Below are 22,827 nucleotides of genomic sequence, written 5' to 3'. Positions count from 1 at the left end.
CCATGGTTTTAAGTATTAATTAACCTTTACTAAGACTGGACACAGACCTAACTTTGGCTTTTGGTTTTTTCAATAAATGGCTCAACCCAGCCTCAGAACTAGGTTCTCATGTAGATCAGTCCAAGATTTTACCATGGCATGGCTCCCAATAATTCACTCTTCATATAAGCCATTAAAATGAGTTCATATTTTTGAATCTTATTAATAGCAATTGATCCTTAGATTTAATGTAATTGACACATTTTTGGAGCATTCAAAAAAATACATTTTTTGAAATTCATATTAATTTTCCTGGATCATCATGCATATCTTAATTATTCCACTGTATCCATGCATTTTCAAAGCCATATCCCAATATGTATCTTGAAATTGTCCTCCTAATGATGTTGGCAGAGGATGGATAATGGGAAGCCACACCAACGCATTCTAAAATCTAAATCATCGATTTAGGTGCTATTTGTGAAAGCACAATACAAGGTCTTGTAATTTCACGCACCTTGTATTGTGAAAAACAGAAATCTTGATGAAGAGAAAGTCCATAACAAATCTGTATTCGTTTCTCGAAGTATATTGATATATCACCAAAAAAGAAAAAAAAATTAAAGAAATAAAGAAACCTTTGATAAAACACTATTTTGCTCAAGGTGCTCCATGAGTTTGCTGCTCAAGAAGATTTCACGGTCTCCATTCGTGGCCTCCAGAGTCCCAGTCTATATTTATGGGTATATTTTAAGATGAGCTTCCTCTGCAGCATCAAGAGTGATGTTAGGCTTTGCATACGTTTTCAACAGGAAAGAGTTCATCCAGTCCATCCTTAACCAAAATAGAGAAATCATTGTCATATTTATGGGTGTAAACGGTACTCGAAAATCCAATTCAAGTTTGAGAATTATTATAATCAAATTGAATTTGAACAATTCAAATGTTATAAACGATGGAATTCGAATATGATGCATATATCGTTTAATTATTATAATCAAATTGAATTTGATAAAAATTCGAATTCGAATAGAATAGCATTATAATATATCAATGATTCTAGTTATTACACATGATCTACACATATACCTATATACCTACCAACAAAAAGTAATTAGTGCCCTATACTGCTACTATACCTGTCACTTTTCTTGTAAACAAAACATCATTTCTTTCTTTTTTTTTCTTTTTTTTTTCATCTTGCGAAGAGCTACACAATGGGGGTAGCCCATCCCCAAACCCATAACCCCCCAACCCAGGTGCAGGCGGGATTCAATCCCCACTCTCCACTACAACCAGCATGAGACCTTACCAACCAGTTGATTGGCACCCTGCAAAATGAATGATTGTTTTAGGGGGCATTCCCAGAACAAAATATTATTTCATCCCTTGATAACCACCCCATCCCTTTTACCTCTCGAGTCTTAAGTCTCAAATCTCATCAAATCCCAATTCCCTTGTCTTTCCTCTTTTTATTTCGCGAGGAGCCCACTTTCGTCTATTATTTCTCTCCCATTTTTACCTTCCTCTTTTCCTCTTTGTTGCAGTTGTGGTAAAATTTCATTCTCTTCAATCTTCTATCTCTCATTTTTCTTTCTTTGTCCAAGCATAGCTGTTGCAAGACTCAGAACTGAATCGGAGATAAAGAATAGGGATCGATAGCTCAAACAACGGTTTTGTTGTTGGAACAAGAAGAAGCAAGGAACATATAGAGCACCAACATTTCAAACTCATAGAGGCCATCAACATGTTGGAGAAGATCATAAGTTGGTTGTTCTGGGTTTTTTTATTTTTCTTGTGTTTCCTGTTTTGGTTATTCTTCAACTGTGTAATGGTAGGAGTTCAAGTTGATGGAGGCTTTCGTGGAGGCAGCTAGATGGAAGAGAGCACTGAAAGTTGAAGCTAATGAGTTCCTGTTTGAAGAAATGAGGATCAGAGGGATACTGAGTCTGAAGATTAGGGAGGCAAAGAAGGCTATGGTGCTGCTGGAAGGGCCTGGTGCGATTGAATGGCTTAGGGATTTTGTCCTTGAGGCAAGCTCTAAACGTAAGCTACCTATCTGGAAAGAGTTTGGATCAGAAAGGGGAAAAAGGTATGTGCTAGAATGCAGGCAGAATGCCAAAGGATCATTCATTGCACTGTATGAATATTTTGGTCAAGGTAAGAAGCAGTTGGTGTGCTTCCCGCAAGGAAGGAAGAGCCAAGGGTAGCAGAAAGTTGCTAGCCTGCTTGGTGATTTCTTGCTCCAGTCAAAAGCAACACAAATAAAAACCTCAACAGGCTTGGAGGTAAGTGAGAGAAGTGACAACAATATAGTAAATTCTGATAGAATCTGTAGCAAAATGGAAACTTTGGAGGAAAAAATCTTGACAATGGGGAAGATAGATGGGATGAATAAAGTGATAACTCATGGTGGAGTGGAGAACTGGGAGAAGAAGTTCGTGGTTGATGAAGGGATGAGAGATCCATCATATGGATAGCCGAACCCTGCAGGAAGGTAGGGCGAAATTTCAAAAAATTTCTCTCTCCCATGTGGGAATCACATTCCCTGTTTTAGAAAATCTGCATTTTCAATGATCAATCTTGAACCAAGAACATGACCAAATCTGAAACCAAAAGGTAGGAGAGGGAGGTACTTGATACGAAGAAACAATATCTCCCAATGAAGGTGTTCACACCCAAGGAAAAACTCCAAAGACTGCTCCCACTGAAGATGGCACAGCGTAGGGTGGAGCAGAATTAGTAGGTTCTTCACAAGAACCGAATCTTCAGCAAGAATTCGATGGAAGGTATGTGATCACGACTTCAAATCAGTTTTTCTCCAAAAACTGATATCAAGAACCCTTCTTGATCACTCCTATAGTGGAGAACGAACTGGCAATGGCGGCAACAAGAGGGTGCAAGAGCAGAAGATGGCACAATCCCACTGTAGCTATCTTCTCTCTTTCTATGATATGAGATCTGATAGTTGAGATGAATGGAGGTTCGCCCTCCTCCTTTTATAGCCTTAAAGAGAGCTCCTAATCTCATTAGGAGTTTCCTAATCCAAATCAGTATTTGGATCAGGACTTCTCTTTAAGAGATAAGGATAAGCCCTTATTTTATCTATAGATTAGATCAGCCCTCCTAATCTTATTAGGAGTTTCCAAATCCAAATTTGTATTTGGATCTGGACTCTTAGAGTGGATAGGGATAACTCCCTATCCTATCTACTGATCCAAATCCCGGATCCCCCCCTTCTTTAACTAATCAAATTAAACCAGTTCGATTTTGGCTTTAGGCCCATTAAGTCCATGTGCTCACTAACCTTCCAAACTGATGCCCAGTTGGGTTTCCTTTTATGGTGTGGGACCCAAACCTTGATCTACACATCATCCACATGGGTTCAGCCTAGCCTCTGTTACAAGGCCTGACCGAATTCACTGTTGTGGACAGTGAACCCCTGAGCCCATCACCATGGGCTCTTAATGGGCCCAACACTTACACTAAATGGTCCCTGGGCTAAGCCACCTTATAAAAACCCAGGGACTGTGGGTAGATGCAAGATTAGCCCATCAGGTATTACCCTCAATGGTCTTACACTTAACCTCTCAGCCCATAATGATCAAACACTGCCCCACAAGAGAGGACCTCTCCCTCGGCTGCAAGGAACAGTGTTGCACTCTACTCACATGGATCCCGGGAATTAAAACTTTTTGCAAACATTTTGAAACCATAATATATATGTATATCTTTATATAAATATATTTTGCAAAAACAAATTTCAACGATTGAAATCGGTTGTCGGCAGCTTTGGTTTCTATCAGAGAGAGTGCATCCCCGATCAAAGAGGTTGATCCTGTCACTATGATCACTGACTCAGATGAATTCTTAGACTGTCCCAACATACCCAGGTTTTGACCCCCTCTAAAGATCTCATTGATTGACATAGCAAAGACACCCCAATCCGACACCTAGTGCGGTATCATAATCGAGTCTAGGGGTCAGGTGTAACATTCCAGTTTTGCCCATCAATGTCCAAGGTCTAAGGCAATACTAGAATTCTGGTCCGGTTCAGAGTTTCAAGAAAACCCACATTGCATGTACCTCGGGTCTCACCCTGGCAGCTGAGACAAGCTACCCCAACCAACTTGGCGGCACATCAATGTCAGCCTTATCAGGATAAATCTCCCCAAATCTATCCAATGGGTGTGAACATTCTAAACTAACACGAGTGTCATATGTGTCCAGTTTAAGGGTGTTACACAGAAACACACCATAATAACATGAATCAAATATGTACTTTATTCATTTACATTAAATGTCATAAGGTACATCATTCTGATTGGAGCTAAGGGCATACACTATCTAACAGTTGAAACTTCACAGCCTCCATCTAGTTGGAAGGAAGTTGCAAAAACAATCTTGCGGAGTCTGGAACTGAAGGATTTTGTCATCATCACCCCTTTTGAAAGGTGCAAGGCTTTACTGGAGATGACTATAGCTAAAGGTGTTCTTAATACCTTGAATTTTCAGTTGAATGGATTAGCAATTACAGTGTTGAAATGGTGTCCTCTATCCAACACAACATTTTGGAGTTGTGTTGGGTTTTCCATTTCATCTCTAGAAAGAGGAGATGGTCAAGGTTCTAGCTTCTTTCTGTGAGGCTCGCCTAGATGGTTTCTTTGATTTTGATCTCCACTTTGTTGCCATAAAGTTGAGTGGGGTGAAACCAGAAGATATTCCAAGAAGAGTTCAAATAGTCGTAGAAGTCTACTCCTACTCTATATGGTTGGCGACGTCCATTGAAGCACAACTGTGGAGAGAGGTAGAAGGGAGGAAGACGAAGAGGTGGAGGTGGCAGCTTTATGTGGAGTGCAAGACAAGAGGCATTACACTAATTTAGCTAAATAAATTTTGAAAATCAGAAGGTTGCATTTGTTTCCAGTGTAAATGCACTTTTACACCGATGGAGTTGATATACGATGGTTCGGTGAGAGTGTAAAATACAGACCGACCATTGTGCCCATTTACACTCGTCCTGTTTGGTTAGGTTACCCTGTTTTTTGGTTTGTTGCAGCAGGAGATTTATCAAAGAAAGAGAGAGATGGTGTCTGTCATTGTGTTTTATAACGATAAACGGCGACGACTAACTTGGTTTGAAAGATCCCGCAGAAGACGGGTAGGAGGACTGAAGAGCACTAAGGGCTATGGGAGAGGACACCTTAATGGCAGAGTCGAGGTTATATTTAACTAGCGCGGCGTGAACATTGCGCATCACTGCAACTTGGAACTCAGTTGTATTGTGTGGATCCATGAAGACTTCGTTCCCGACGACAATGGTGTGGATTTTGTGGATGGGTAGTAAGCGGCGATGTTTTTCTGGACCCAAGTGTCGGTATAGGACTGTCACTTGGCAACTGAGGAGAGTTGCTCGCTGGGTAGGGTAACAACGACGCTGATTCCTGAACTGGCAAGGGCCCTGAGAATGGTAGCATCGGTGTCGTAGAGCTTGACTAGATTGAGAACCCAAGACTTGAGAAGCTGAACCACGTTCACTGCCGAAGGAAGGTCGTTAGCTACTCTGCCATAGTTTATCCCGATTGTGCCTGCATTTGCATACGTTTTGGTAGCCTTTTTTACCTGCAAAAGAAACAATGGAGATGATTAATAGGAAGAAAGGAACTGTGAAACGTTCCATGCCCTGGTTCTGTGAGATACAGAGCACAAATGAAGAAGAAGAATAAGAAGAAGAAGAAGAAGAAAAGCGAAAACTTTCTTATGGCTGGTTTTATTCTATTAAACGCTCTGCCTCGGGGAGGGGAGAAGAGGAGGAACAGGTGGGAATGAGTGAGGGTCTCCTCTCAAAGGTGAGTGAAGACTGAAGAGTTCAGTGAGGAGGGCGTCAGGGTGTGGTAGAGACTAGAGAAAACATCGAGGCAGGTGGTAGTGGCAGTGACAGAAAGAGAAAAAAGGGGGGAAGAAGAAGAGGAGAGAGAGAGAGAGCGAGAGGGCGAGCGAGAGAGGAGAAAAGAAGAAGGAAGGAGAAGAGAGAGAGAGAGAGAGAGAGGGAGAGAGAGCAAGAGAGAGAGAGGAGAAGAGAGGAGAAGAGAGAGAGAGGAGAAGAAGAAGAGAGAGAGAGAGAGAGAAGGAGAAGAGAGAGTGAGAGAGCGATGTAATAAATACATCAATAATTTTGATGTATTTATTACATCGATTCTCGATGTAAATTTAAATTAAAATGTAATTTTACACCAATTTCGGTGTAAAATTACATGTTTACCAAACGCTAGTAAAACCGAACCGAGGTGTAAAGTTTACCCCAATTCAATTTTCCACCCCAACAAACATAGCCGAAAGGAAAAGAGGTATGTGGCTATTCAAGTAGCTTGGGTATAGGTCAAGGAAAGAAAGGTGGCATATCTTTTTGTAAGTGGTGATAGAGGGGATACTTGAAGGCAAATGTGTGGGTGAGCTTCAACACATAAATAGTAGGGGGAACAGTGAGGGAGAAAGGCAGGAGGTGGACCGATCCAAGTTTTCAAAATGAGTAAGCATGCCTCAAAGCCCCACACGTGCTTCCTTTAGGAATCACGTGGCAATGGAGATCCGCATAACTATTGTTTCGGGCCAGCCCATTGGGCCCATTACAAAAGAGTCCATGGGCCATTTTTGATGTAGAGGCACATGACACTTTAAACAAGCACGTGACGAGGCAAGGAGTAAATTCAGGAGCACACCGTGGTGAAGCTCTCAAGGAAGGGAAGAACTAGGAGAAAGAACAACCAAATAAGGTGAAGGTCTATAATAGGAAGTGTGAAGAGAAAAAGAAAAAGAAAAGGAAGAAGAGGTCAGAAGTGGAATGACTAAGATCGGATGTTGAGGGTGATTTGGAATTCAGTGGTAGAGGTGAAAGATGAAGAGTTCCAAATTAGGAGACAAACAGTCTTAAGGGGTTTTTCTGGAACCGGTGCTATGAAGATAATTAGTTGGAATGTAAGAGGATTGGGGAGTGCGAGGAAAAGGCAAGCTATAAAAGATTTGTTGAGAAGAGAAAATCCAGACATTGTCATGCTACAAGAAACAAAAATTTCAGAACTAGAAGGACGGTGGATTCAAAGTATTTGGGATTCAAGAAATCTCAGATGGTCTTGTAGTTCTTCTTGTGGGGCCTCTAGAGGAATTTTGACAATTTGGAAAGATGAGGTGGTGGAATCGGTGGAGGAGCTGATTGGAAGGTATTCAGTCTCTATGAAATTCTGGAACATAGGGGATGGCTTTATCTGGGCTCTCATCAATGTCTATGGTCCAAATAGATATCGGAAAAGGAATGAGATGTGGAAGGAGTAAATGCCATTAGGGGCCTTTGGGAGGGGTCGTGGTGTGTGGCTGGGGATTTCAATGTGATTAGGTTCTCCAATGAAACAAATAATCCCAACCAACAGGTGACCACTAGATATGAGAAGATTCAATGAATTTATAGTGTTGAAGGAAGTGACTATCGCAAGCCCGTTTTACTTGGTCCAATTTTCAAGAAACTCCCCACTACTCAAAATTGGATAGATTTCTCTTTAATGAAGCTTGGGAATCACATGAAGGAAATTTGGTGCCTGGAGCAAATTAGGTTCAGACCACTGTCCTATCAAGTTAGGTTCAGAAACCTTTCCAAGAGGCCTCACCCCTTTCAGATTTGAAAACATGTGGCTCACAAACCTAGATTTTCTATGGAAAGTGGAGGGTTGGTGGAGAGAGGATTTAAGGGGGGTGAAGTGGAAAGGAATGGGATTTCATAAGAAACTAAAAAGATTGGGAGAGAAAATTAAGGAATGGAACAAGGATCATTTCGGGAGAATTGAGGAACAAAAGATCATTTTGATGTCCAAGATAGAGGAGTTAGATGAGAAGGAAGCCCAAGGAATCTTGGTGGAGGAGGAAAGAGAATTGAGGTTTAGGATTAAGAAAGATTTGGAAGAAGTTTTATTAAGGGAAGAGATCGGTTGGAGACAAAAGTCAAGGTGCAAGTGGTTGAAAGAAGGTGATGGTAACACAAAATTCTTTCATACTTTGGCAAATGGGAGGAGGAAAAATTTTGTGGCTAGATAGGAGGTAGATGGGCAAGAGATAACAAATCAAGATGAAATTGCCAGGATCTTCGTGGACCACTTCAAAGCAATCTTTAGGAGGCCCTTGGATGATAGATTACGACTGGAAGATGATCTTTGTGAGGTCTTCAATGAATTTGCGGAGAGGTTAATTGTGAGCCAAGGGGTGAATGCAACCTTTCTTGCCCTTATTCCAAAGGGGACTGATGCTAGCCATCCAAAGGACTTTAGACCTATTAGCCTAGTAACAGGAATCTATAAGATTTTGGCTAAAGTTCTATCTTTGGCATTAAAAATAGTACTTCCAGCCATAATCAGTCAAAATCAGGGGGGCCTTTATCCAAGGGAGACAAACAACTGATCAAATTCTTATTGCTAATGAATGTGTGGAGGATATGAAAAGATCAAGGAAGAAAGGTTTCATATGCAAATTGGATATGGATATGATTTGGTAAACTGGAATTTCCTTGATGATGTAATGAAGAATTTTGGGTTTGGGGAGAGATGGTGCAATTGGATTTTTGGTTGCATTAATTCATGTCACTACTCTCTTCTGATTAATGGGGTTGTGAGAGACTTCTTTCCAGCCCGTCGGGGTCTAAGGCAAGGTAATCCTCTATAACCTTTTTTATTCACCCTAGTGTTTAGTAGAATGATCTCAAAGGCTGATAGGGAGAATGTAATAAAAGGGTGGAAGATTGAAAGGGATTTGGTCTCAGTGACACATTTGCAATTTGCAGATGATATCATAATTTTGTGAAGGGGTGAGCAAGGTGTGGGGAGGAATTGAAGGAAGTGGTGAGGAAATTTGAGTTAGCTTCTAATCTGAAAATTAATCTTGAAAAGAGTTGTGTAGCGGGAATCAACTTGAAGGAAGGGGAACTAAACTTTGTTGCCTACACCTTAGATTGTCCCATAGTTAGCTGGCCCTTGACCTACCTTGGCCTCCCTTTAGGAGCAAACCCTAGAGAAAGCAAGTTTTGGAATCCAGTTATTGAGAGGTGTGCAAAAAAGTTGGCTGTTTGGAAGAGAAGTTATGTGTCTTTGGGAGAAAGAATTACTTTGATTAAATCCACTCTTGCCAATCTACCAATTTATTTTTTGTCAGCATTTAGGATTCCCCAAAAGGAGGCTAAAAAAATTGAGAAGGTAACGAGACATTTCCTATGGGATCTAGGTGATGGAAAGAAAGATCATTTGATTAAATGGGAGGTTGTGTGTAGAAGTCTACAAGATGGGTGGCTTAGGCATTGGAAATATAGATAAAAAGAACTCGGCTCTATTAGGAAAATGGATTTGGAGATGGTCGGAGGAAAGAGATAGTTTGTAGCATAAAATAATAGCAAGCATACATGGGAGGTTGGGAAATGGTTGGGATGTAGGAGTATCTAAAAGGGCTACATTGGCCTCTCTATGTAAAGCCATTCATCGGATTTTTCCTTTTCTACTTCGGTTTGTCAGGAAATGATGTTTGCTCTGGGGCTTCTGTTAAATTTTGGGAGGATACTTGGGTTGGCTATAGTCCGTTGAAGGATCTCTTTCCTACCTTATATTTGGTATCCATGTATAAAAATGAATGTGTCTAAATTTATTGTTCCTCCCTTACTCCTTGTGGGCCCCAATTGGTACTTTGGCCTTCGAAGAGGTCTAAGACATGGTGAAGTTTCAACTTGTTTGGATCTTTTACAAATACTTCAAAATGTCAGTTTAGACCTTGATAAACCTGATAAGCATATTTGGGCTTCCCATCCTAAGGGTTTGTTCACTTGTGCCTCTTTGTTTAAGACTTTGTGCATCTCTTCAAACCGTTCGGCTCAGAAACCGTCTAGGCAACCGGTTCTGTTTTACCCCAAACCCGGTCCCTGGCCAAAAACCGTTGAATCAATCAACGACCTGTTAACCCGAACGGTCAAACCATCAACCTATTCAACAGTTTTTGGCCTTTTTATTTTTAATTTATTTTTTATTTTTTATTTTTTGCTAGAACGGGCCGTCCGTTCGAACCGAACAGTCGAACCGTCGACCCAAAAACCGGTGGCTAAAATGGTTCCGTTTCCATGTCGCTTTTTAAACCATCCTTCAGACCCTCCATCCTTTCCCTTTAAAGAATTCAGGTGTAGATCCATTCCTTACAAAGTAAGAGCTTTTTGTTGGGAAGTAGTGCATGGGAAGATTAATATTGTAGATATGTTACAAAAGAAAAGGCCTAATTCTTGTCTCTCTCCTAATTGGTGCATATTGTGTAAATCCAATAATGAGAGTTGCTATCACCTACTGATCTCTTGTCCTCTTGTTGCATAGATTTGGATTTGGTTTTTCTCTTTGTCTGGGTGCAGGTGGGTTTCACCATAGGAGGTCAATATACTATTCAATCCTTCTTTGTTTTCGTGGCCTAAAGAAAGGGGAAGAATAATGTGGAGATGTGTTAGAGCAACTGTGGTGTGGACTATATGGGAAGAAAGTAATGCTAGGATCTTCTTAGGTAAAGTGAGAAGCAAAGAAGCTGTTAGGGATTGTGCAATGGTCAAGGTGGTCCATTAGGTGAGAACTTTGGAGTTGTTCTCCCAATTCTCCATTGATGATGTTTGGAAGAATTGGGAAGTAATTGCAAAAAGCTCTTCAAGAAAGGAACGTGTGGAGATGCAATGGTCACCTCCAATGGAAGGCTTTGCTAAACTGAATTTCAACAGGAGCAGCCAAGGAAATCCAGGCCCCTTGGGTATAGGAGGGGTATTGAGAGATTTAGAAGGTAAACTTATAGCCTTGTTTTCCAGCCCCGTGGACTTGGGTGACTCTCTCAAAGCAGAGTTGCTGGCAGCATTACAGGGGGTGCAGATTGCCAATGAGTTACAGTTAGCAAATTTGGTGATAGAAGGGGATTCAAAAGTGGTGGTGGGCTGGCTAAAGGACCCGGACTCTATAACCTGGTGCTACAGAAATGAAATGAAGAAGTTTAAGTGGCTTTCTAGGAATATGAATCTCAGGATACAGTGGGTGAGATATGCAAATGGGATGGCTGATGCTTTGGCTAAGCAAGGGGTGAATAGGGATGTATTGTTTTGGGCTCCATTGTAATTTTCTTTGCTCTTTGCTTTTTATATAGAGGTAGCATCTCGTGCCTCTCTAAGGGATGCTTGTAAAGTCTTGTCTTAAAGTCTAATAAAAGCTCATCTTATTTATCAAAAAAAAATTGATTTTAACTTGCTTCTCTTCAATATCAACAAACATTTTTATTAATCTATCAATTTGAATCTATTCAAATATTCGATTAAATAATCAAAGTCGAAGTTAGTCACCAGATATTCGTCGGTCGAATTTGAACCACCATTTGTATAATTGAATTTAAATTCGAATATGACTTGATTTGATTCAAATTCGATATGTTTATAGGCCTATCCATAATCATCTAACCCCCCAAAGGTTAGGACCGTCCCTACTCTACCTCTCTCAAGACTCCAAATAGCTCGGACCATGGTTTCAAATGTCGCGAAATGTCGCTAATGTCACCTAATATATGTTGATGTCGAGGCTCACCGACATGAAAATGGATGGTAATATAAAAATTACATTATTTCGGGAAATGTCGACCAAATTGATCCAAATAACCAAAAAAAGACAATTTTTCCTATTATGTCGACAAGATGTCAACTAATGTACATTAATAATATAATATAATAATATATTATTATTATAATACATTATATTAATATGAATTATTCCATTAATAATTTCTATTTAATATTTCAAATAAAATATTTATAAAAAATAATTAACAAAATATAAAAACAAAAGAATAAATTAATTACTTTATAATATAAAACAAAATATTTTTCAAGTAATAAAATATTAACTAGTTAGTATTTTTTAAAATACTTATTAAAATCAGAAAATGTTTATTAAATTTTATAATAAATCATATTCTACATTTAATATAAAAAATAGAATAAATTTATTAAATTTTATGCTAAATCATAATTTATTATAAGTTTAGTATTTCAAATCATAATAAATTCATTAAGTTTTATGAGAAATCAGAATTTATCATGATCTTAATACTACAAAAAGGAGAATCAGTTTATTAAATTTATAATAAAACATAATGTATTATAACTTTAATATTTATAAAATCAGAATAAATGTATTTCTATTTACTAGTCTGAAATAAATATATTAGAATTTATAATAAATCAGAATTAAAAATAAGAAAAGAAAATATCAGATAACCTTGTAAAAACATCAAAATGCATAATAAATCAGTAAATTGTCATTTACTAATTTGTTATTGATCTTAGTTTCTTAACTTTATATAATGGTTGGGAATAAGATAATAGTCTAGAAATATGTATTAATGCTTCTTTTATCATTTTACAAAATGTCATTGCATATTTCCACATATTTCATAATATTTCCACAATGTCTCTAATTTTTACAATATTTCCCCTCGACATTTCCGACGTATGTCCTATATTTTGGTAAGCAACATTTCCATCAACATCGACATTTTAAACCTTGGTTGGGACCAACATTGGGTAATGGCCTTATTATTTCGGTAATCACCTAATCGACTAATCCCCACCTTACTTGAATTTGGCTATTCATTTTTAATTTTACCACTTCATTTATCTACAAGTGTACTATGCATTGATGTTGGAATATGAATAGTGAACAAATCAGCATTTTGTGGTTCCACCATAGACTTAAATACAACACAAATTCTTTTAAAGTTCAAGGAACAGTTTCTATAGGTATTTCAGAGATAATATTTTCATGACAAGATTCTAGGGTTTCAATTACAAATATAGAATCATTATTTATCATCGGAATGGCCTTTCTATTTCCTTTGATAATTGATCATTGGAATGGCCTTTCACACAAAACGAAAGTAAACATATGGAAGTTTGATCTTTTTTTTTTTTTGAAGATAAATAAAAGATAAACAGTAGAAATCTGTTGAATTAAAAAATATGAAAGAAAAATAGTTTCTTGAAGAGATAAGGAAGAGAGAAGGAGAAAAGAAAAAGAGAAGTTGAAAAGAAAAGAGAGCAATAATCTAACCACCCCCTTCACTTATTATTTATACTAAAAATAATAGAATAGTACAAAGACAACTATGCCCTTATAGGGTGGCAAAACATAAAACAGCATATATAACACTCAAAAACATAATAAAATTTGGACTCACATAACTACTATGGTCCCTAGCTCCTATCTAACAACTAACATAAAACATCTACTCAGAAAAACATCATAAAACTGATTAATTTTCAACACTCCCCCTCAAGTTGGGAGTAAATGTCACACATTCCCAACTTGTGTAGGTCACGTTTAAGTTTGTTCTTTGCCACCCCTTTAGTGAGAACATCAACCAGCTGCAACTCTGAAGAGACATAAGGCAAATAAACTTCTCCGGTTGTTACCCTTTCTCTTATAAAGTGCCTATCAACTTCAATGTGTTTTGTCATATCATGTTGAATTGGATTGTGGGCAATATTGATTGCAGCCTGATTGTCACAGTATAACATCATAGGTTCCTCTGCTTTCACCCCAATCTCACTCAAAAGAAATCTAACCCAAAAAAGTTCTAAGACACCATGAGCCATGGATCTATACTCAGCCTCTGCACTTGACCTTGCCACAACCACTTGCTTTTTACTCTTCCAAGAGATAAAGTTTCCACCTACAAAGATACACACTCCTGATGTAGACCTCCCGTCATCTAAGCATCCTACCTAGTCTGCATTTGTATAAGATTATAACTTCAGATTCTCATGATTTGAGAAAAGAATGCCTCTACCAAGGTACTTTTTCAGATATGCAAGTATTCTCTCAATAGCTTCCCAGTGTTGAACCCGAGGTGTATGCATATACTAACTCACAACACTAACAACATAAGAAATATCTGGTCGTGTCATACACAAATATAACAGTCAGCCCACCATTCTTTGATATCTCCCCACATCCTTTACCAACTCACCATCCACACCATTAATTCTGTGATTTGGATCAATAGGAGTGTCTGTTGGTTTGGTCCCCAGCTTCCCAATCTCCTGTAGTAGGTCAAGTACATACTTTCTCTGTAAAATGAAGATCCCATGCTTGGATCTTGCAACTTCAATCCCCAATAAGTATTTGAACTCACCAAGATCTTTGATCTCAAATTCTTCAATGATTTTTTGAGATCAACAATCTCCTCCAGATCATTTCCTGTCACCACTATATCATCCACATACACAATCAGAATTGACACCAGAGCATCTCTCCTCTTCACAAAGAGAGTGTGATCAGACTATTTGTGTGTATCCAAAACAGATGAGTGCCCCTCTGAACCTGTCAAACCAAGCCCTAAGTGATTGTTTCAGTCCATACAGAGATTTTCCGAGTCTGTACACATTTCCATTACCAACATTTTCATAAAATCTTGCTAGAATGTCCATATATACCTCCTCCTGTAAATCACCATTGAGGAAGGCATTTTTTACATCAAGCTGGAACAAGGGCCATGAATAGGTGGCTACTAGAGATAAAAGGATACGAAATGAACTAATCTTAGTTACCGGTGCAAAGATTTCTAGATAATCAACACCATAGGTCTAAGTATACCCTTTTGCTACCAACATTGCCTTGTACCTCTCTATCTTGTCATCGGCCTTATACTTCACTGTAAATACCCATCTACATCCGACTATTTCCTTGTCCGAGGGGAGATCAACTATTTCCCTAGTTTGGCTTTTGACCAAAGCATCCATCTCATCTTGCATGGCTATTTTCCACTCAGGTTTGGAGAGAGCCTCAGTAACATTCTTGGGTATAGACACAGAATCCAAGAAAGAAAAAAAAAGCACGGTAGGAGGGTGATAAGGCATTGTAGGAAAGATGGTGTGAAATGTAGTGGGTTGTACGCTTTCTCTTTCCCTTACGAAGTGCAATGAGAAGATCAAGGTCAGTGGGATCAGCTGCAACAATGGTGTTAGGGATAAGAACATTATCATCAGAAAACATAATAGGCTCAGACTCAAGAAGAATACCTGGAATTGTATCTGTTGAATCTGGAGTTTCAAAATGACTGATAGAGAGTGGTGTGGGTTGAGGATGTGTGGAGTCAACCATCATCTGTCAACACTGATATTTCTGTGAGGCTACCCGTAGTGGCTTAGGTAATGAAACTGTAGGTGCAGGTGTTGGCTGAACTGATAGAGGCACCAAAGAAACAGGAAGAGGAACAGATTGTGAGTTCTCATCTCCAAAACTCCCCCCCTGAGGAGAACCACTCGAGAAGAAGGTGGATTCAAAGAATGTAACATCCATAGTGACAAATTTGCTCCTCAACACTGGATCATAACAGCAATACCCCTTTTGGTTCTAAGCATACCCAAGAAAAACACATTTCTTGGACTTAGGATCAAATTACTTGCGATGAGGGCCAAGAATGTGAACAAAGGAAACACAGCCAAGAACCCTCAGAGGTATATGAAATATCTCCCCATCTGAAAAAAGAAGACTAAATGGCACTTTAAACCACAAAGTCCGTGAAGAAACACAGTTAATCAAATGCACGATTGTAAGAACTGCATCTCCCCAGAACTACACAGGAACCGGAGCACACACCACAAGACTCCTTGCCACCTCCACAATGTGTCTGTTTTTCCTCTCAGCAACTCCATTGTGTTGTGATGTATATGCACAACTACTCTGATGAACTACACCATGTTCTAAGAGATACATAGTTAGGTCCTTCTCCAAGTACTCTCTGGCATTATCTGATCTAAAAGCCTTAGTTCTCATTTCAAATTGTGTGAGAACCATCTGGTGGAACTGTCATACCAAGTTAGGAACCTCATCCCGTGATCTCATCAAATATATCCAAAAATATCGTGTATAATCATCCAAAAACAAAAGAAAGTAACGAAATCCTCCCATGGAAGGGATATGATATGACCCCCATACATCAGTGTGTGAACAATATTAAAAGCAGTACTGCTTTTATTACTTGGTTTAAAAGACTATCTACAATGCTTTCCTAACTGACAACTCTCACACTCCAAAGTAGATAGCTGAACAGACTCAAACAACTTTGGGAAAAGACATTTCAAAGAACTAAAAGAAAGATGTCCCAAGCGATTGTGCCAAAGCATAATCTGCTTCACTAACTCTGACCCACTACTATTGTTGCTGCCAACATGATGGCCCTGATGTCTCAGAATCTCGTCCAGAAGGTAGAATCCATTCACCTCACGACCACTCCCAATCATCTTTTTTGACTCCAGATCCTGCAAAACACAATTACCAAGAAAAAGGTCACGGAACAATTCAATTTTTTTGTCAAAGAACTAACAGATAGTAGGTTGGTACAAAGTTTACAGACATATAAAACGAAAGACAGAGTTAAATCATTGGTCACTCTAACTATCTCCTTCCCAGCAATGGGCATATGTGAACCATCTGCTATAGAGACTCTGTCTTTACCAGAGCACAACTGATAGGAACTAAAAAGGGTAGGGGCATTAGTCATGTGCTTAGATGCTCCTGAGTCTATAATCCAGGGAGGTCCCTCCCTACCTGAAGTGGATGCAAGATTTAAAGTTGCATATGAACTACCTGTATGTGCAAAGGAAGTGGTGTAGCTGGTTCCTGCATTCTGCTGTCCATCTGGAAGGCTAGAGCTAGGTGAATTTTCCTCACTCATAAGTTGTCCAAACCTCTCCAATTCTATTCTCACTACTGCTACTGCAATGGATTCCCAATCAGTTTGGGAAAGAGGGGCTGAAGAGTCTCCTGTAGTGGCTACATTTGCATTTCCCTTCTTGTTTCTTATCCGAGCAGGTATATGATTTGAATGAAGCTTCTCACAAGTGTCTCTGGTATGCTTATTGCAATAATCACACACCAAGTCCTTCTTATCTTCCCTTCTAATCGCACTACTCCCCCCGTCTCCATTCGGCTTAGGTTTTGTTGTACCAACCATAGCCGACTGGTCAATCCCAGGCTGTCTCAGCATTACATTCCTCCTACTCTCCTTTCCAGAGACAAAGGCATAGGCCTAAGAAAGTGTCACACCCTCCCTAAAAAGAATGTGTTGCCTACCAATGTCAAATTCAAGATTCAGCCTTGCCAAGAACTCAAAAACCCTATTCCTCTCTACCAGTCTGTAATAAGTTGTTGCATCATTTACACTTTCCCATACCACAGTTTCTAAGTAATCTATTTCCTGCCATAGGGTTTTCAGCATGGAGAAATACACAAAAAGAGGTTTTTCTCCCTATTTCATACTTATCACCCGATTTCTTAATTGATAGGCTCTGGTTTCATTTTGCTTCTAAGAGTAGGTTTCAGCCACTCCATCCCAAATCTCCTTAGCAGTATTAGCCCATAGGAAATTTTTTGCAATATGAGGTAACATAGAATTACACAGCCAAGACATTACCATGTGATTCTCCTGCACCCATCGAGAAGAGTCAGTATCAGGTTTCTTCTCCTCCCCAGTGAGATACCCTAATTTTCCACGCGCACCAATAGCCATCTTAGCTGATTGTGCCCACTCCAAATAATTTGTACAATCAAGTTTTATTGTAGTAATGATCCCAGACCCAACACCAGTCCCATAGTACTAGTAGATTTCATCTCGGTATTCCAACTCCCCATCTTACTTCAAACAGTTCAACAGTAAGAAAAAATAGATTGAAGACCTTCAAAAAATAATTTAATGTCACACACAGAAACCAACCCTTTCGAAAGAAGAAAACCCTAGCTGGAGAGAAATCTCTCTCCTCCCCACACCTCTCAACAGATTGAAGAGTGAACCGATCACTCCAAAAGGCTCAAAAAATTCCAGAAACCAAACTGCCCTCTTTAGAAAATCAAAAGAAAAGCAACAATACATGGGCGCCCAAGATCAGATAAAAAACAAAGAGTCCAACTTTTCTAGGACTCTTCCCCGTATTCCAGTTCTTCTTGATTTTGATGTCGAACAGTAGATCACCTTCCTGATGACTAGATCCCACCAAAAAATCTAAGAACTGGGCAATCTATAGCAAATCGATCAGCCCTTTACTACTTCATGCAGTCGGCTGATCTAGGGCTGCATGAGAATGCTTCAAGAAACCCTAGTCGATGCTCTGATACCAAGTAAAAATCTGTTGAATTAAAAAATATGAAAGAAAAATAGTTTCTTGAAGAGAGAAGGAGAAGAAGAGAAGTTGAAAAGAAAAGAGAGCAATAATCTAGCCGCCCCCTTCACTTATTATTTATACTAAAAATAATATAATAGTACAAAGACAACTATGCCCTTATAGGGCGGAAAAACATAAAACAGCATATATAACACTCAAAAACATAATAAAATTTGGACTCACATAACTACTATGGTCCCCACCTCCTATCTAACAACTAACATAAAACATCTACTCAGAAAAACATCATAAAACTGATTAATCTTCAACATAAACTTTATAGATGAAGGGAAAAGAGAATACAACAGGGTGATACAGGAGTCACCCAGCAAAACAGACCCAAATATGACAAACCGGCCCTAACAAAATTAACCCTTTAAATAGAAAAACAGCCCTACAAACAATACAAAACACCTTAAAAACAAAACCAGATACAACTACACAAAAACACAAACAAATATCGTAGAGACCCTTTCCACCAATCACTAGAAGAATCAAAAGCAACCAAAAAACTGCAGATCCTGAACCAACCAACCCTTGCCATAAAACACCCTGAGCCCACACAACCCTCTAATGACAAACTTAAACTCAAGCTTTATCCATTTTCTCATCCTGTTTGCTATCTAAAACAGAGATCTCACTTCTCATCTGAGAGACTTTCCTTATCTTCTTCCCCTTCTTCTTTAATCCTGCTCCAAATACTCCCAACTTTAACGTGGCAAAAATTTTTTAGGCTTGCACCGTTTGGTTGGTTTTCTGTCTTCTAAATCTTCTTACTGCATTAGCACCTTTCTCCATCTTCATATCAGCCTCTTTTTTAGCATTGATTCTTTTTAATTCAAAAATTGCATTCTTTTCAAAAAATTGAGCCACACTCAGACCATCCCTCCTAAACTTCCCCTCCTCTACGTCTCCAACAACCTTCAAACTTCCAATCTCCTCAGTTCTCCCAGAACCAGAACCAGCCGCCTTAGCATTTGAGATTGGCATCCCCTTGTTCTTCTCCTTTGACTGGATTTTAGTATTTACATTCACTTACAATCTGATGGATCAAGGCATGGCTCTTGATAAGTTAATAGAGCATAATGGTGGGACAGGATTTGTGTAGTTGAAACAAAATAGTTGGGATTAAGGCTGAATTAAGTTGATATACTCTGATTTATTATCTATTAAAGAAGGTTATGATATCTTAGAGAAAACAATTTGTTGACAGAGATCAAATTTTTCACTCCCATGTATTACACCTATTGGAGCACTAACAGTTGGCGGATTATAATGGTAACAAGCCTGCTAGCTCTACGTCAATTCCTTGCGAGCAGAAGTTCTGGTAAAAATATACCAACAACAGAAAATAGACAGCATAGGGAGAACCTAATGGTGGGAACGATCTTCCCAATTCTACTCTCTGACTGACCCATACACCCATAGAAGTAGAGTTGAAACTCCAAACAACCAAATTTCTGTAACGTGTATGTTGACAAATGGAACAAACCCTGGTACTCAAAATCTCAAACTAACCACGAAAGTTCTGTTAGTGTTGTCCTAAATAGAAGGATTACCAGAGAGGATTTTTTTTTTATTTCTTTTTTCCTTTAGAGCTTGAGGTTGTTTTTAGTAGTGAGATGCAATAATGGACCAAACTTTCATTCCTTATGGTTCCCATCCACCTCTTTCAATGGTAGTTTATACCAATAGAATTCTAAGTTCTTTGCATTATGGGCTCAGCAGAACTAAAATAAGGACAATAAGCAAGCAAACAGATAAATTAATAGCAGACTGGAAATGGAGATTTTAAGAGCTTTTACATGTTTGCAAGGGATGCCAAGTTTTTTTAGCTTGAGAGTACGGGTGACGAGCAGCTTCTGAAAATCACCGATCTCCGCATCAAGCTTTGCTACATGGGTTTCAACTCCTCTTCCCACTCCATTCAAAAACTCTGGAATCCCAACCTTAACTACAAGCAAAAACACGGAAAATCATGTGAGAGAGGGAGGGAGAGAGTAGAGACTTAAAACCCTAACCAGAAGAAGGAACATAACACACTAAAACCCTAGAATAAATTTTCCCTCTTCAATGTACTCACCTAAATAATCGTTAGATTTGGAGAAAAACCTCGAGAACCCAGGAACCAAGTGAGACATAGAAAGTATCTTTCTGTTGGATAGAATTTGCTTCAAAACCATCGCCATGGCCACAACGCACTACTCACAATCCCTGCTCCTCCTTGGTTGCAGTCGTCTACACTACACGATACCAGTTCCGAATTAGGGAGGGAAGAGCTGAGAGGAACTCGGTGGACAAATGTACTACGTTACCCTCGGATGTATAGACATTGAATCGACATTGTGATCAGACGGTCATGAACTCATGATTCAAGTCAAACACAGAAAAAAATCGACCGGTCAGATGGGCTAATGGCCATATATAAAGGTGTTAAAATCAATTTGGACGGATTGTACGGACAAACAAGACATACGGGATTGGATGAATTTAGTCCAAAATATTTATTAGATTGGATTGGACCTAGTCTCAATAATAAATTTATATTAGATTGGGTTGGATTAAGCCAATATTTAATCCATTGATATAAGATAAGAATAAATGTGTTAATGGACTAGGTTTGAATTCAAATTTATCTAAATTAAAAAGAATTCTAACAACGGTCCAAACATTGAATTGGACTGATCCAAATGGTCCAAAATATTCATTGGATTGGATTGGACTTGGTCCATTTGTAATGGATTTACATTGGACTGGATCCGATTGAACCAAATCTAGTCCAATTGACACCCCTAACTAAAGGTGGCTACGTGTCGAGTACATACTTGCGCCCCACATGCACATCAGCGTGCATCGAAAACATTTCCCGTACTTGTCATTAGGAGATATTTTCAATATATGGTTGCGATGTTGTGTAGAGCGTAGATGTGAATTCCTTCACATGTGGCACTTTCACAAAAGGGAGTTCAAATTTGCGCCCCACCGCCATGCACCCCACAAGCATGACTTCATACTTCCCGCGTGTAGGGTGGCAATTGGGCGGGTTTAGGTTGGTTGGGTTTCACCCGCCAACCATTAATGACCCAATTATGAAAAGTTAAATGGGTTGGGTTCAACTCAAACACACTATAACCCAACCCATCAATTTTTCATTCACTAAATGGGACATACAAAGTCTATAAAATGCAAAAAATAAGTGGGACAAGTGGTTAAAGGAGGGAAAATAATCATCTTGTTAAAATAAGACAAGTGGCATCCCCTTATAAATAAGTGGGTCACCTCATAAAAAATTAACTCATATAGATTTATTCTTTTAGGACTTGTTGTTTTATTAAACTGGCTCTACTATAAGCTCATTAAATGCTCATTGCATCACAAATAAGCCCAATTAACTTGGGGCCTGTTGTTCAATAAACTAGATTGCAGATCCCTTTCTTTACTAAAATGTTTCAGACAACCAATAAGACTAATTGGGCTTATAAGAAAACCATTTTTCTTTTTATTATTATTATTATTGAAGCTATGTCTTGGAGTATCTTACTTAACAATGGTAAATTCTCTAGTTGGGCTTGGGGCCCAAACTGTGTCTAAGAATATCTTCAGGGTAAATTACAAATAGGTACCCTATACTTTGGGGGTAGTGACATATAGGTACTTTGAACTTTCAATTGCAACATTTGAGTATCCTAAACTTTAAAAAATAGACACTTGGGTCCATCCGTTAGTATTTTTTCAATTAAACATTACATAATGCCAAAAATACCCATCTCATGTATTTTTGAGATCATTCTATAGAGTTAAATAATCACAAGAGAATGCCGTCATTAGAAAATTTGAATATATTATTTGTTATCCATGTGACAACATCATCGTGAGGAGACGTTTGATTAGTTGAGAATGATCCCATAAAGGTATTTTTGGCATTATGTAATGTTTAACTAATGGATGGACCTAAGTGTCAATTTTTGAGAGTTAAAGGTACTTAAATATTGCAATTGAAAGTTCAGGATAGCTATCTATCACTACCCGCAAAGTACAGGGTACCTATCTGTAATTTGCCCTTTTTTTAACTAAGTCCTATGTGAAGAAGTGTTTAATTTTATCACTAGCGGGGACCCATGGGATGCATGGAATTTATTACGCCAAAGCTAAATAATAGAAATGGTCGTTTATTCAAATACCCTTATAGTTTCATGGATTTACTAAAATCCACCCTATAGTTAGCATTTTACTAAAACACCACTTATAATTTGCAATGGATTTAATCAATATTCCATTAGATGATAGTGGAAAATGATAGTGCTGACCCTAATGCTCACTTAACTAAATTTAATCAAAAGAAAATAAAAGTTAAATTACCATTTTCCCTTAATAAGACATGGGTAACCAAGGTTCAAAATATCAATACACCTGCTACACTGGTAGGGGCATATTGGGTGATATTGATAGTGTTTTTTGCCTTTTTTTTTTTCAAAACTAGTTTAGGGGGGCTAGTTTAAGGCTCCACCCCCATATCGGGAAGCCATCAGCATGATACGTATCAGCCGATATGGGCCGATACGTATCGATACTTTGAACCTTGCGGGCAACCACTCTATTGG

General features: G+C 38.7%; 1 protein-coding gene across 3 annotated transcripts; it reads right to left on the bottom strand.

Moving 5' to 3' along the window:
• Positions 1-520: 520 nt before the first annotated feature.
• Positions 521-20,626, bottom strand: LOC148861240 (uncharacterized). Of its 3 annotated transcripts, none has more exons than XR_016094978.1 (3): positions 20,310-20,626; positions 20,032-20,180; positions 521-745 (listed from the first exon to the last, which is right to left on the bottom strand). XR_016094978.1 is itself a non-coding variant. In XM_088941582.1 (3 exons), the coding sequence occupies exons 1-3, from the start codon at positions 20,413-20,415 to the stop codon at positions 16,061-16,063; spliced, it is 522 nt and encodes a 173-aa protein (XP_088797708.1). In that variant the 5' UTR covers positions 20,416-20,619; the 3' UTR covers positions 15,889-16,060. The 3 variants fall into 3 exon arrangements, 1 of the variants encoding a protein (XP_088797708.1); XR_016094979.1 differs by having other exon boundaries at positions 521-813; positions 20,310-20,619; XM_088941582.1 differs by lacking the exon at positions 521-745 and adding an exon at positions 15,889-16,327 and having other exon boundaries at positions 20,310-20,619.
• Between the last annotated feature and the right edge of the window lie 2,201 nt (positions 20,627-22,827).

Source organism: Nelumbo lutea, chromosome 4 (assembly GCF_056320005.1).
Source record: "Nelumbo lutea isolate HS-2025 chromosome 4, American lotus-T2T, whole genome shotgun sequence".
In the NCBI taxonomy this organism is placed as follows: domain Eukaryota; kingdom Viridiplantae; phylum Streptophyta; class Magnoliopsida; order Proteales; family Nelumbonaceae; genus Nelumbo; species Nelumbo lutea.
This window is presented reverse-complemented; position numbering and strand designations above follow the sequence as displayed.